The sequence below is a fragment of the Tachyglossus aculeatus genome, chromosome 27 (genome assembly GCF_015852505.1).
Source record: "Tachyglossus aculeatus isolate mTacAcu1 chromosome 27, mTacAcu1.pri, whole genome shotgun sequence".
Taxonomy (NCBI): Eukaryota; Metazoa; Chordata; class Mammalia; order Monotremata; family Tachyglossidae; genus Tachyglossus; species Tachyglossus aculeatus.
This window is the reverse complement of record NC_052092.1, coordinates 4,654,638-4,669,374: the sequence shown is the minus strand read 5'-3', so window position 1 is coordinate 4,669,374 and position 14,737 is coordinate 4,654,638. Positions and strand designations below refer to the sequence as shown.

At 61.5% G+C, this 14,737-nt stretch overlaps 1 protein-coding gene across 5 annotated transcripts in view; it reads right to left on the bottom strand.

Annotated features, from left to right (window-relative positions):
• Window positions 1-2,237: 2,237 nt before the first annotated feature.
• The window catches only part of LOC119946490 (activating transcription factor 7 interacting protein), a 69,124-nt gene continuing 56,624 nt past the window's right edge, over window positions 2,238-14,737 (bottom strand). For 4 of the 5 annotated variants that reach the window (XM_038767826.1, XM_038767828.1, XM_038767823.1 and 1 more), the window contains exons 5-16: window positions 13,723-13,860; window positions 11,529-11,594; window positions 11,009-11,082; window positions 10,415-10,503; window positions 9,184-9,861; window positions 7,888-8,019; window positions 6,770-6,837; window positions 5,007-5,088; window positions 4,027-4,209; window positions 3,545-3,727; window positions 3,037-3,149; window positions 2,238-2,692 (exon numbers count right to left, since the gene is read on the bottom strand). In XM_038767826.1, coding sequence (XP_038623754.1) covers window positions 2,276-2,692; window positions 3,037-3,149; window positions 3,545-3,727; window positions 4,027-4,209; window positions 5,007-5,088; window positions 6,770-6,837; window positions 7,888-8,019; window positions 9,184-9,861; window positions 10,415-10,503; window positions 11,009-11,082; window positions 11,529-11,594; window positions 13,723-13,860 — 2,223 coding nt within the window. In that variant the 3' untranslated portion in view covers window positions 2,238-2,275. The remainder of the gene's footprint in view (window positions 2,693-3,036; window positions 3,150-3,544; window positions 3,728-4,026; window positions 4,210-5,006; window positions 5,089-6,769; window positions 6,838-7,887; window positions 8,020-9,183; window positions 9,862-10,414; window positions 10,504-11,008; window positions 11,083-11,528; window positions 11,595-13,722; window positions 13,861-14,737) is intronic. The other variant, XM_038767827.1, reaches the window with a different exon arrangement.

The window sequence follows — 14,737 nt, the reverse complement described above, 5'->3', positions numbered from 1 at the left end:
GACCCCATGGGGGTCCCGCTCCGTGAGCCGAGGGTGGGAACAGGCCGGGGTCCATTTGCCCCAGGGGAAGACTTGTGCACGCCCAGTGGGCATCACCCTGGCCACTTGACTACAGGACGGCCACCTCTCTCCCGAGGTCCCGCTCGTTGCTGCGGGGAGACCTCGGCACCCCTCTTCTGGATTCCCAAAGGGGAAAATCGAAGGTTTTCCCAAGGGAGCACTCTCACTTCAATGGCTTCAGGTCTTCCAAGGGAACTTTTGGAAGACAAAAATCCCTCGCTCGGATCTGTCAAATGAGGAATTCTGAAAGGCTCCCTGCACCGTCCCCCAAGAGAGAAGACAGCTCCTCCCGAACCACTATGCGGGCAGCCCCCTGCATCGAGCCCCGCTGTGCTCATCCCACTCGCCCGGTCGGCACGGAGGTCCTCACCGGGGGGTAATGCCAAAAAGAAGCCAATCCCCTGGAGGGATGCTCCAACCGATCCCTAAGTCACAGGTGGAGCCACTGGACCAGCGGGGAGCTTGGCGACCGGGCGGCCCAGATAGAAACACCCATGTCCTCATACCCACCGTCCACTGCCCGCCTCCCCGGGACCCTGCTGTCCAGCACGGCCGTCATTCCGCCCAGATCGTCTCTCACAGCGACCGCCAAAGCCAGGCTCATGGGACAATTCCCGCCCAGACGCACCAGACCACGGGGGCTTTGAGACCCCAACTCCCATGGGTGATGGAGCCCTCCCGGGCTCAGGGCAGCGAGCACAGCTTGCTCCGGCCCGATTGTAAGTCCCCTCTCCCTGCCGGACCCCTCCGAGTCGGACGGCGCCATGAGGAAAACCTCACCCGGTTACGCCAACCTTTCACCGCGGACCACGGCGGGCTCGTCTCCGACCGATACGACAAACCCCAGTGCTTCATGGTGGAGGAGAGACGCTTCCTGGTCTCGGGGAGCCAACACCCGCCTCGTTCCAAAGAGGCCGAATTTGAACGCCGGCCTCCTCCTTGGTCATCCGGCCAAGCCGCCCTCCCTCTCTTCCAGGGGACTGGGCGTTCTGGCACGTTGCCACCGGGCCACCACCTGACACTCGACAGTATCGCTTTGGAAAGGGTGGGTGGCCCGCCGGCCTTCAGCGGCTCTGCCCGCACCCACCCTGGAGGCGAACGATCTCCTTCCGAAGGGACGGGTCAGATGGGTGGGATGGGAGAGGGTACCACCCCGGTGGGGTTACAGCCCTAAGCCGGATGTTCCCGGGAGAGGGGATGGCTCAGCAGGCTCGAAGGCGGGCCACGGGCTGAGCGGCCGGGCGGGCACCGGGACCGGCGGCCAACTGGCCTCTCCGGTGGTGATCCTGAGCCCCTCCCGGGACCCAGTGGCGATCTGGCAGCCTGCCCGCCACCGCCGGCCCTAGCTGGAAGAAACGGCCCTTCACCGGTCAGGGACCGGTGCCTTGGACCCCCTCTCTCCCACCGGGCAGCGTGAGGAAGGACTGCCGGGAGCCTGGGAGGAACTGAGGCTCGGGGAGCTCCGGGGGCAGGAAGAGAAACGCCAGGAGCACTGCTGTTTTCTCAGAAACTCTTTAAGGCACGAAAATCAATTTCAAAGGTAGCAGGAGTGGAAGAGCTGGGGGGGGATGAACCGGGTGGGGATGGCGAACTCTGACTTGAGCTTCAAACTGAACGGAAAAGGCCCAACGGCGGCTCCCCGCCGCCCACGTCCCCCTCGGCGGGGCCCCGGGAGTGGCCGGGCCGGAGGACGGGTCTCCCGGTCGACCCGCGCGACCGCCCCGCCACCCTGGACCGAACTTCATTTACTGATGGACCCCGGCCTCCGCCCGGGGTTGGGAAGGGGCCGGGGCCTCTTGTTGGTTCTCTTTGGGTTTTGTTTGCTCCTGCAGAGCGGCATCGGGGTGTGGGAGGGTCAGCCCCCTGGCAGGCAGAAGCCCGGGGGTTCCGGGCCGCGGGAAAACTCAAACCGAACCGGCCGCCCGCCCACCCGCCCCACGCGCCCCCTCGGGCTCCGGCGCCCAGACCTAGGGGCCGCCGAGGAAACCCCCGACTCTCTTGGCAGGCGTGAGAGTTTATTTGACTTTGGGTTCTAAACGGACGTCGAGTCTTACAGGGTCTCTCCGCCAGCCCCGGGCCCCTCTCGCCGCACGTGGGTTTGACAGCGACTTTTCATGCACGAGACTCCAAACCACGAGCAGGAGGCGGGGGCGGCGCGGAGAGGGGCGGGGGTGGGGTCCACCACCCTGTGCGGGGGCGGGGGGCGGGCGGGCGCCTAGCTGCTCTGGGAGGAGATGACGTCGGTGGACTGTGGCTCGCAGAAGGGGCCGAAGCGTCCGTGAACGTCCTTGGCCCGCACGGCGAAGTAGTACTTGCTGCCAGAGACGAACTGGGTGAGCGTGCAGGCCATGGGCAGCGGCAGGGCCTTGACCTCGCCGATCTTCTTCCACTGGGACGGCGCCGTGGCGCCCGGGTCCTCGTGGTAGGCATACAGGTGGTAGCTGTCCACGCTGGCGCAGCTCCGGTCCACTTCCAGCACGCTCCACGACAGCACGATGCCATTCTGGCTCTGGACTCGCGCCAGCTTCAGGTGGGGCTTCTGAGGCGGGGAGGTGCTGGCCGCTTCGGGGGGCAGGCGCGGGGGTTGGGGAGCTTCCGGGAGGGGGGCCGGGTGAACGGGCCGCGGCGGCTCCTGCGGGACAGGGGGACCGGGGATGGGAGAGTCGGCAAACGCGGCCCAGAGCACCGTTGGAGGGGGGGGTGTCAGCTCCTCCAGCCCGCGGCCTGCACGGGGAAGTAGCAGGGGGAATGCGAGAAGCGGGCAGAGTACCAACGGCGGGTGTTTGTATGTGGATACGGAACCATCGGGCTAGACACAGTCCCTGTCCCCGCTTGGGACTGAGTCGAAGGAGACAGAGTCGGGGGTTTGATCCCCATTTTACAGAGGAGGAAACTGAGGCGCAGAGGAATCAAGTGACAGACCCCGAGGTGGGCCAGCAGGCCAAGGGCAGGGCCGGGGGGTGGGCGGGTACTCACGGGATGGGCCTGGGGCGGCCGATGATGCACGGTGAGCTGCGGCCCCGCGGACCCGAGCGTGAGCCCGCTGTTCACGACGTAGGCGGCCGTCTGGGGGACGCGGACCGTGAGGCCTGCCGGAGGAGGGAAGCGTGGTCATGGATGGGGTCACTCGAGTTCCCCGGCCCGGACCCCGCGCAAGTCCCACCCAGGCTCTTGGGCTAGACGACCGCGCCGATTTAGCCCACCCCAGCACGTGGAGGCGTGCCGGCTCCAGGGACCGGGAATACGGGAGTGGCAAATAAAACCGTTCTAGTGTAACCTAACAATAGAAACTCTGTCACCCGAGAGACCAGGAATCAGAACTAGGCCAAAACTAGAGATTTTGAAAGAGTAATCATAAACACCACCTTATTTTTTATTTGGCGCTTATATTATGCCAAAGTCCTTGCGCATAAATGAAAGTGCCCCTTGGCAGTTCCCACACCTCTTCTCCCTCTTAAGGTGAAGAAAGAAAGAAGCACCGTACCGCTCTGTGGGTTGACCGGCCGGACGCTGGGGTTCTGCAGGACGGCCCCCCGGACGGGCAGCTGTGCCGGGGGCGCGGGGAGCGTTGTGTAGACCACCTGGTGGTTGGCCGGAGCCCGGGGCACCGGGAGCCTGGCAGCGGCCTGGGTCACAGGCCGGTGCGTCACGTTTACGGTGGTCGGGGCTGCCCGGGGACACAGAGAGAAAGGCCGGGCGTGATGGTCGGCCCCGGGGCCCTCGAGGGGTGTTGAGTCCTAGCACGGACAGGGGTGGGACTGGGGCCCTGTCCTGCCTGGCAGAACCCAGTGGCTCCTCGCATGGACCCCAAGCAGGGTCAGGGCAGGTTCTCGCCCTTTTCCGGGGCAAGAGCAGAGCGCTGGAGAAGCCCCCCACTGGGAATGGGGGGAGTAAGTGCCGTGAAGGTGCCCCCAAGGCAGCTAGCTCTAGCAATGCGCCCGGCCCCACCCACCCGAGACGCCATACCTGCGGGCAGGAGGTGTATCGTGGTCTGGGACGGACCGCTGGTGGGCACCCCGGCCTGCTGCAGGGGTGTGGGCTGCAGGGGCTGCAGGGGCTGCAAGGGCTGCAAGGGCTGCAGGGAGCGGGTCAGAGCCGGGGGAGGAGGGCCGAGGGCCGGCGCCGCCGCAGGGCCCGCTTTCTTGGGATCTGCGGACGGAAGGGGGGAGGGGGGAAGGGGAACTGAGGAAGCGTTCGGCGGGGTCCCGTTGTTGTCGCTATTGTTCTTGGTTTGGTTTTGGCTTTTTCCCTGGCTTCCCCAACCCACAACCGTGACTGACCCCAACCCCTCCACCCTTGCCGAGCCCACCCGAAGGCTCCCAGTGAGGGGGGCTGTCGCTGCTTCTGGGTCCCCAGGGTCCAGACCGTGCCCGTTCTCTCACCCCCGGTCGGGGAGTGGGGATGGTTTGATGCTACCGCCCCGGTCCTCGACTGCCCCAAATGCTCTAGGATCCCAGGGGTGCCTGCGGACCAGGCCAGTGCCCAGCTGGACTGTGCAGGCCCCGGTGGGCAGGGAGGAGCCGTGCGGAGGGAGTGGAGGCTGCAGGTGGAGACACCAACCCCTGGAGGAGTTTGGCCAGGAAAATGCCAGGGTGTCAAAAGGAGGGAGTTGGGGGAGGCGTGGGCACGTCTGAAGGCAAACGGGAGGAGGCCGCCTCGACTGCGGACATCAGTGATCCTCACGGCCTTGGGGGGAGAGGGAAGGGGGGCTGCCACCACCACCTCCCCTGAACGGAAAGGAGGGAAACCTCGACGCGGGGGTGAATGCCCGTTGGTAAGTGGCCTTTTGTGGCTGCTGCTGAACCGCAATTCTGAACCCAAATTTCTGGTGATTCTGTCTCCGACTCCTAGCCTTTCCTTAATTTCTGGGCCTTTGCTGTGGGCCTCCCCTGTGGCCCCAACCCCTGCCAGAGCCCCAGAGCTCTGTGGGGGGTGGCCGGCCTTACCCTGCGCAGCCCCGAACTCCTCGTCATCCAGCGTGAGGTCGATGACGCCACTTCCCGCCTCGCCGCCCACGGCCTTCGTGCTCTGAAAGACAGAAAGTCCTGTGATGGGCGAGGGGTGGTGGGGTGGACCCCTGCCCGAAGCTCAGCTCCCTGTCAGGACGATCTGAAGGGTGAGAGGACCCTCCGCCCCAACAAAAGAACCTCCGGCCTCAGCCCGGCTTCTCCACCCGCGTCCCTCACTTGGGTCAACTGCCATGCTGCGACCAGGGGAGCCTCTTCCCGGCCTAAAGGAAAAGCCACAGGCCTGGGTTCTAGTCCCGGCTCCCACTGCTCGCCCGCTGGGTGACCCTGGGCAACTCACTTCGCGGGGCCTCACTTTACTCATCTCAACAATGGGGATGAGACAGCTGTTCTCCCTTCTCAACCTTGAGCCCCACGAGGGGGTTCTCGATTTTTGTCGTGTGTTGTGGGGGAAAAAAAAATCCCTTCTTCTGGAACGCTGTGCTGTGGAAGGTGAGGGGGCGGGGCGGGCCCTAGGCCTCATGCGACCGTTATCTCGTGGAGGGAGACATTCAGTCTGGAGACCCGTCCTCCTCCACTCCCGATCACCACCGGCAGAGAAAGTCTGCGACCCCAGTGGGATTGGGCGCGGGCCGGTTGCCGGTGGACTCTCTCTGGAGGGTGGCTGTGAGCCCACTGTTGGGTAGGGACTGTCTCTATATGTTGCCAACTTGTACTTCCCAAGAGCTTAGTACAGTGCTTTGCACACAGTAAGCGCTCAATAAATACGATTGATGATGATGGCCGGAGACCGTGATTGGTGCACTGCTGGAGAAGCTGGGATGGCTACTGCTTCTCCAGAGCCACGGCCGCTCCTCTTGGCTCTGTTTTGGGGCACTCTCCACGTCCTCCCCACCGGAGCCGGGGGGAAAACATCCGCAGGGGAGGTTCAATTTGGATAGAGTCGCCACGTCTCTCTCAGCCGAAGCCTCACCCCAGTTTTCGAAAGGGCCGGTCTAGGTTTCGCCATCGCACATGCCGGGTCATAGGGCACACAGACAACTCCCTCCCATTCTGAAAGCCGGGGGGCGGGAGGTAGTGACCCAGGAGACTCTAGGGGAGCTGAGTATCGGATCGTTTACCCGGTTGCTTTGTTGAGGCCTGGGAGCCCGCCCAGGAAACTTCCACTTTCCTCAATAACCGAGGGCATCATTTCAGGGCCAGAAATCCCAGGCCAACGTCACTTACGGGACTTGGCTGTTGGCTGAAACATGCCATTCGAGCCTCTTTTCTCTTGGCCTAAGCGAGGATGTCTTTGGGACGGTCCCCTAGCCCTGCTCCCGAGGGTATTCTGAATTGCCGTGGATCTACCCTCTGCCAGGTTTCAGGTTCTGATGAACCCGCCTGCCCATCCAAGCCCACCTCAATCTCCTCCAAACACCATTAGCAAGGCACGAGGATTTCCAACCGGTTTTATACCGTGCTTCCAAAGGTTACGCGATGCCCTCGCGTTGCCAAAATGTGGCTGACCCCTGGGAACCTGTAAGAGAGGGGTCCTCTATAGGATCGCAGCCTTCCTCTCGAACGGTCAGCAGGATTTACGAGCTACCCGGGTGCGCCTGACGTTCGGCCCGGGACGCTCTAGCCAACAGCCTCGAAGTGACGTGGGGAGAGACTTTCATGGCAGAGAGAGACAGAGGGACCGTTTACCCTGTGGACCGGAGCCGAGGGGGGTTTCGGCAGAAACTGAAGGGAGGCCTTACCTGAGCCGTGCTCTCTGCCGCTCTCTTACTTATCGAGGTGTCTGCCGTTGGCCGGCTGGACTGGTTCTCTATAGAGGGAGTGGAGAGAAATCATTTGCTTTTTCACGCTGGGGTCGAGGGGCGGCCCCACGATCTCTACCCTTGGCCAAACCACCCATCTATCTGGCCCCTTCTTTTCTTTCAACTGGGGCCAGCAACCTCTTCCAACATCTGGATGCTCAGGGCTTCTACCCTCGTTCCTGTGTCTCCTAAAACCCGAGAGGCAAAGCAACCCAGTGGACGGGACAGAAAACCCTCAAGACGGACCCTCAAGAGGCTCCTGTGCTCCAGGGGAGTTCGGGGGTGGGGGGCTCAGCTCTCCCAGTGTCAAGTCGGCGGACCCCGGGGAACGGCAGAGGGGCAGAACGGAGTGCCACTCTCCTGGACAGACCCGGCTTTGGGAGGAGGGAGGTGTCTGCGGGCCAGGGAGGGGGGAGATGGGGCACCTCCCCTTTCTAGATGCCCCTACACCCCGGGGGTGGGCAAGGCCCACTTTGTTTCCCAAATGGCAGGTGCCCCCGTTCTGTTTTTCACCGACAGCCTTCCGGACCCATCCAGCGGGAACCTCAAGTGGGGCCGGGTGGCTGTGCGCGACCTGATCGTCCTGTCTCTTGATCTGCAGTAAGTGCTTAATAAGCGCAATCATCATCCATTTTTAGGGTACTTGTTAAGCGCTTACTACGTGCCAGACACTGTACTAAGCACTGGGGTAGACACGCGCTAATCAGACTGGACACAGACCCTGTCCCCCACAGGGCTCGTGATCTTCATCCCCATTCTACAGATGACGTAACTGAGGCCCAGAGAAGCGAAGTGACTTGCCCAAGGTCACACAGCAGAAGCATGGCGGAGCCAGGATTAGGACCCATGTCCCTCTGTCTCCCGGGTCTGGGCTCTATCATCCATTCTCACTCTCTCTCTCTCTCTTTCTCCCGACCCCCACCCGCATCTCTCTGTCTGTTCCCTTCTCCGTCTCCCCTTTCGCTGACGGCCTCCTTTATTCCCCCGAAAGCCCCCGGAGGCGGCCTGAACGTTGACAACCGGACGTGAAACTCGGTCCTCAGGCCCACCTACTTTACCATTTCTCACCAGGCGAGTTAATCCCCTGACCTCGCCCCACCCTGGCCTCCGGTCTCCGGCGCAGGCTGGGCTGACCGCTGAGGCCGCCGGGGACGCCAGCCGGGAAGCGATGGGCGGTTTATGGGGAAGGCCTGGGGTGAAAGAGATGAACCGGGCTGGGGGGAGCGGGAGGAGGGGATGAGGACCCCGGAATCGCCAGGCTCCCTGAGGCGGTAGAGGTGGCCCCCGCCGGGACTCCACCAGTACACTTGAGAGAAAGGTCCTCTTTAGACGGGAAGCTCGTTGTGGGCAGGGAACTCGCCTACCGACCCTGTTCTACTGGAGTCTCCCAAGCACCTTAGCACAGTGCTCTGCACACAGTAAGCGCTCAATTAATGCTACGGGTTGGAGGACGGGGAGCGAGATGAGCCTCGGCACTCTTCCTAGACTGTCGGGTGCCAGCCCGGGGCGACCGATGGCTGTGGTCACCCCGGTAACCTGCCTCCACATCCGGAGAGGGGCCCAGGGGCAGGGACACGGCTTGGCATCTGAAGCTGGAGGGGACCTGTTCCTCCTGGGGTGCCTTAATCCACAGAACCCAAGGGGCGGGCAAGCAGTGCGGCAAAACGGAGGGCAGCAAATGCACGCACCACCATCCCCCTTGTGTGTACGTGTACGTACGTGAACGTGAACTGCAAACCGTGAACTGCAAACCGTGCAAGTGTGCACGTGCTCACAAACACAACCCATCCCTGGCAGACACATCATCAGTTCACTGTGCTAAATCCTCCTGGGTTTTGCATGCCCCTAAGGGACTATTTGACTGAGGACCTCGTGTTCCCTATCTTCTGAACCCTGGAGTCCCAGTATCCATCTGCGCTGCCTGCCGGCCCCGGGGGTGGGGGTGAACATGGTGGTTTTAGGAGGGAGGGGCCCCAAGGCGATTCCTGAAGCCCCCAGTCTGGACAGGGCGGTGGCTGTGGTGGCTTTCAAGGGGCGCTAAGCACTTCCTCCCTGGAGGCCCTGAGAGCTGTCAGGCTCTCTGAGTTGCCACTCAAGTTGCCACCAGCCCCATGGTTGGTGTGTGAACGCGCCTCGGCGTCCCCGTCAACCAGAAGCACTCCCCTCGCGGATCGCTTTCCGAGGGATAGGGAAAAGGGACCTAATTCTTCTATCCCCGTTCACTAGCTATCAGTCAAGAGGCGAGCCAATGGAAATCCCCCTTTACCGGCCCTTCTCTCCCGGGAGCTGCGGTAAGGACCCCCGCCCCCCCCACCAGCCCTCTGCCCACCCCCCAAAGCCACCGGCCCACCTACCCGTTCTGGGTACCGCGGGGCTGCTGGGCTCGGCGGGGGAGGAGGCGCTGAAGGCGGAGAGGGGGATCTTCATCTGTATGGGGGGTGCCCCGCGGCTACTGGTAGAGCCGTACAGTCCCGGGGCGCCCACCGTGGGCAGGGGAGTCCTGGTGTTGGGCGCGGCAGGGTGGGCGGCGGGGTGAGCAGGGGGGACGGCCTGCACCGCCAGGGCCGACCCCAGGGAGCTGGGCCCAGTGCCAGCCGCAGAGTTCCTGGGGAGGCCGGGGCCGGGCCCCGGGGGAGGGGGGCCGCCGCCACCGTTGCCACCGGGCTTGGGCCCGCCGGGCGACGGCAGCGAGAGCGGGGGCTTGGTCAGTCCGCCCACCGCGGCCTGGCTCTGCACGGAGATGAACTCGACGCCACCAGCCTGCTGGTTGGTGACAAGGGTCCCGGGGTGGCCCTGAAGCAGCTGGGGCTGGGAGGAGACCGCCACCGGCACGTGGAGGATGACCGGCAGGGACTGCAGCGACACCGACACGGGCTGGCCGCTCCCGCTGGGCACCTGGGTGGTGGCCACCACTGTGGCCGTGTTCGGGGCGGGGAGGACGGAGGCGGTCAGGGATGCCGAGGTCACCGGGGTCTGAGGCTTCGGCTGGCCGCTGCCCACCGCTTGCGCGGGGCTCAGCCCGGTAGAAGACGCTGAAGGGAGGCAAGGTGGGTTTTGACAGGGAACGGCCATGGACCGCTGATAGGTAGCAGACCTCAACCACCGAGGTTCCGTCCCCTAATGGGGGGCCGGCATGACCTGCCTCAGGGAGCGTGCACTCCCCAAAACGTCCGTCACGGGGTCTTCTGCGGCCCACTTGCCCACCCTCCACCTTGGTGGGCCTTATTCTGCCCAAACCCCCGAGTAACTCGGCCCGAAATGCCCCGTCCCCCAAACGCACGACACCCAAGTGCAGATCTTTAAATTGTACGGAAGAGACTTCTTTATTCACATTAACGTTCGTCTCCCCGGCTAGACTGCAAGCTCATTATGGGCAGGAGAGGTACCTGCTAATTCTGCTATACTGTACTCGCCCAAGCGCTTAGTACAGTGCTCTGCACATAGGAAGCGCTCAATAAATACCATCGACTAATTGAGTGATGCCTGTCCTTGGACTCGTTTTCCAACCCCCACCTCCCTATCTCTCCTCTCCCTTGGCGATGACGCCCTTCTCGGGGTCGGCTGGGGTTGGAGTCACGCCATTACCTGTGTTCACGGGGACCGGGAACGGGGCCGGTGTGTTCTCGCCGACATTTCTCTTGGATTCCAGCATCTGCCTCACCGTGCCGGCGTTCCTACGGAACGAGGGTTCGCGTTAGCGCCTGGCAGCCCCCTCCCCGAAGGGACGCCCCGGGGGTGGGGTGGGAGTGGGCAGTCCAGGGCGGGCGACGGCACTAGAAAATCAAATCAAATCAAAATCCGCATTCCCCGGGGTGGCGATCCTTCACCTTCGGCTGTGACCGACGGCACGCGGCGGCCAATCAGATTTGAGAGGAACGGCAGGTGAGCCCGCCCACCCCCACGTACCAAATCAGCTACTTGAGGTGATGTGGGCTTTAAAAAACAAACAAACATACGAACGGAATAAATCAGACTGGTTTTCCAACAGTGCCGAATGTCCATCCAGTGGGGGAAGCATTTCCGGGGTCTCTCTCCACGACAGATGGGCAGCTCCTCTCCCACCCTGGGCTGGAGATGTCCCGGCCCTTGGGCCCCCGACCCGAGAGGTGAGCCCAGCAGCAGTAAGGGATGGATCCCTGGGGGTCAGCTGGCCCTTCCCGGGCCCCTCTTGGAACTCACCTGTACGTTAGCGTGTTGACGCCGACGGCCTCGCTGGTGCACTTTCCCGGCGACGGGGGAGGGTTCGGCGGGTTCTAAAAAGGGCCGCGACACAGACTAATTGAGAGTCCTTCCCCGGCGTCTCCCCATCTACTGAATTACTCACACGCTCCCCTGCCTCATCTGGGTGAACGCACACGTTTTACCAACACGCTACCCCCCTCCATCATCACTCCCGGCAACTCGGTTTAAATGCCTGTCGGTTTCTCTCGCTTCGCCCCACTCCTTGCTTTCCCGGGATGGAGTCCGGGGAGGAGGATTCCGGCCGACCAGGGTGTCGGACTACTTGGCCACGGTGGAAAATGACAACTGTGACCTCTACTAAACACTTGCTAAGAGCTAAGCATGAGGACCGTCTCAAAACCATGGGTGGCTGGGAGGTGGGACCAGAGATGAAGGAGGGGACCCAAGCCCTGACCGGAAGGATCGCTTCCCATCTCTCGGCTGGGAACGCGTTGGATGGAAAAAACAAAGCCCTTACTTGCTGTCTTTTCTTCAGGTCCTCTTTGGCTGCTCCGAAGCGTTTAGTCAACCTGGCTATTTTGGCCTAGGGGAAAGAGAGACAAATCTGAAAAATAACGGTGTCGGAAGACGCGTCTGAAGCGAAAGAAAACGACGACAAAAAAAGATGTGGTTGTGACGGTGTCGTGTAAGCATGGAGCGGGGCCTTCCTTCGGGGTCCCTTATCCCTAGGCGGCGGCATTACTGCGGAAAAAAACTGGGCAATGGGACACCAAATTTGATGGCCTTCCCTGGCCTCTAACATGACTGAGCAAGGGGAAGAGGGGGCGACAAGGGCCAACGGAGGATGTTCAGCAGTGTGCCCTAGTGGAAAGAGCCCAGGCCTGGGAATCACAGGACCTGGCTTCTCATCCCAACTCTGCCATGCACTGGCTGTGTGGCCTTAGGTGAGTCGCTTAACCTCTCTGTGCCACCTGCAAAATGGGGATTCAACAGCTGCTCTCCTTCCTGCTTAGACTGTGAGCCCCATCTGGGAGAGGTTCTGCGTCCAACCTGATTAACCTGTATCTCCCTCACCTTGTAGAACACTGTAGGCACTTAACGAACAGCAATAATAATAATGATAACGATAATAAGTGGAGGTGTAGGCTGGAGCCTGAGATCCCTGGCATTCTGGGACACCCAAATTCAAAGTCCCAAACAGAGCCGGCCCTGAATATCCCAGGCTGACTGTGGGGGCTCGGGTTGGGATGTGGGGAAGTTCAGTTTGAAGCAGGGCTGAACGGAGTAGCCAAGATGGTCTCGATTCTGGGATATCTGTCTTTCTTTTCTAAAATTGCCCTGGTAGCCTAAAGTATCTGAGAATGCTTTCATCGGGCAAACTGAGTTTGAGTTCCAGCTCTGCTGTGGGTCTGCTCTGTGACCATGAGCACGTCGTCTAACCTCTCTGGGGCCCAGTTCCCTCTCTCTCCTTTTTTTTAAGTGGTATTTTTTTTAAGCACCACTACATGCCAGGCACTGTACTAAGCCTGGGGTAGATACAAGCTAATAACAGGCCATGTCACATGCGGAGCTCACAGTCTTAACTCCCATTTTCTGGATGCGGTTAACTGAGGCACAGAAAAGTAAAGCGACTTGCCCAAGGTCACACAGCAGACAGGAGGTGGAACCCAGGTCTCTCCAACTCCCAGACCTATGTTCTATCCATTAAACCACGCTGCTTTCCTTGGCGGCATCACCGGGATGGGAGGTGGCGAGTCCCACGGGGAATGGGAACCGGGTTGTATCTCATAACCGTCCATCTATCCGAGCACTCGGCCCCGAGGGAGCGGTGGATAAATACCGTAACCTTCAGTCATTGTTAAACTGAATTTATGGCCACTCAGTGGGGAGTCCTTCTCCTTGAGTCTTCCTTAGTGGGAGCAGCTAGGCTATTTATTAAGTGCTGATCGTGGGCTAAACGCTGTGCCCGGTGAACAGCTGGGGGTTAAATGCTGGGGACCCCAGATGGTGGGGGGACTGGCAGATCATGCTCCCCGATTCCCCAGACGGTGCTTCGGGACTAAATGCGGATGGGTTGGACCGCAGCTCCTGGAGTAGAGGCCCGCTGCAGGGGAATTATGATACTGCTCTGCTAGGAGTAGGGGAGACAGAGCCCACCTCCCGCCTCCCATCCCACCGCTCCGTCGGGTAGACTCGACCTATCCCGCTTACAGCGTCCGGCCTGGCACAAACCCCAGGGTTCAGAGGACTCCGACGTCGGGATTGTACTGTGCTCTGAGCGCCAGGGGTCACCGGGTTAGGTGGTCCAACACGGCCCCTCTCATCATCATCACCATCAATCGTATTTACTGAGCGCTTCCTATGTGCAGAGCACTGTACTAAGTGTTTGGGAAGTACAAATTGGCAACATATCCCTCTCCCACAAGGGATGCCCCAGATGTCAAGCGGCTAGCCGGAGGTCACCTGGTCGGCCTGGGACCAGAACCCGGCTCTCCCGACACCTCGCCCCCTCCGTGCTCTTTCCACTAGTGGCTGCAGGTTCTCCCAGACCGTCCTTTACCTCAGGGAGGTGGCAAAGGTGATCGAGATCCCCAGTGGGCGGGAGTCACTGATCTTTCTGCTCAGCTCAGACTCGTGCCTGGGCGCTTTTTCCGGACACGCATCCGAAAGTGAGGCTAGATTCTGTGGCCCGTCCCCCTCCGGAGAGATACCTGTAGTTCCGTCAGGACCGTTTTGTGCCTCTTGTTGCATTCGATCTTCTCCACGCGGGTTTTCAGGTCGGCCAGGGCCTTGTCGAAGACGGCACACTGCAGGGCCCCGAGCTTCTCATCCAGTAGGCGCTGGACAACCTGGGCGGGGGGACGGACAGACGTGGGGCAGGGGCTCGTCACCACGGACCCCGGGCTTCCCCGGCCCGCTGCTTTCTGCAAAACGACTTGCAGACCCAGACTATCATCTTCACCCAATGCCAACCTCCAAGCGAAAGAAGCCCAGAGAGGGGCTCCCCTAACAGAGCCTGACCGGTCTGGGCAAGATGCTTTCGGGAACCATTACGGCAGGCTAGTGGTACAGTGGAATTCACTGGGCTGAGGTCAAAGGGACGTACCCTGCCCTGACACCGCGACTTTCTAGGCTTAACTGGTTGGTTCAGGGGCGTGGAAGGCCCCGGAGGTCTGCACGCATCTCCCCGCCCACCCGGACCCAGGAGGACTGCTCCTTTAGCAGCAGCGGGGGCAGCACTGGAGGGCCTGTAATACACACCCGAGGCCTGGGCCCTGCCCTCAATCAATCACATTTATTGAGCACTTAGGGCATGCAGGAGCACTGAACTAAGCATGTGGAAGAGTCCAATATAAGAGTGGGAAGCCACATCCCCTGCCTATAACAAGCTTACAGTCTAGAGGAGAGCTTACAGCCCCTTCGGCCTCCATAGCTGCCTCACCCGCCTTCCCACTGAGCCCTCACCTTCTTTCCGCAATGTGGCTAAGCATAACTGGGCTCTGGGAACAGCGACTGGTTCTCGCTCCTCTCCACACCCAACTGCTCTTGCCAACTCTGACACTGTCAGTTCCCCCATCCTCGACTGGCTCTCTGGAGGAGGTCGGGGGACTCCCTGGGGCCCCGGGGGACTGGCTCTCCTCACCCGTCACCCCCCCGGTGCTCAGCCCAAAGTCGGCCAGTGATAGCTCCCACTTTGACACCTCTAGGATCGTGGTTCCTTGTTTA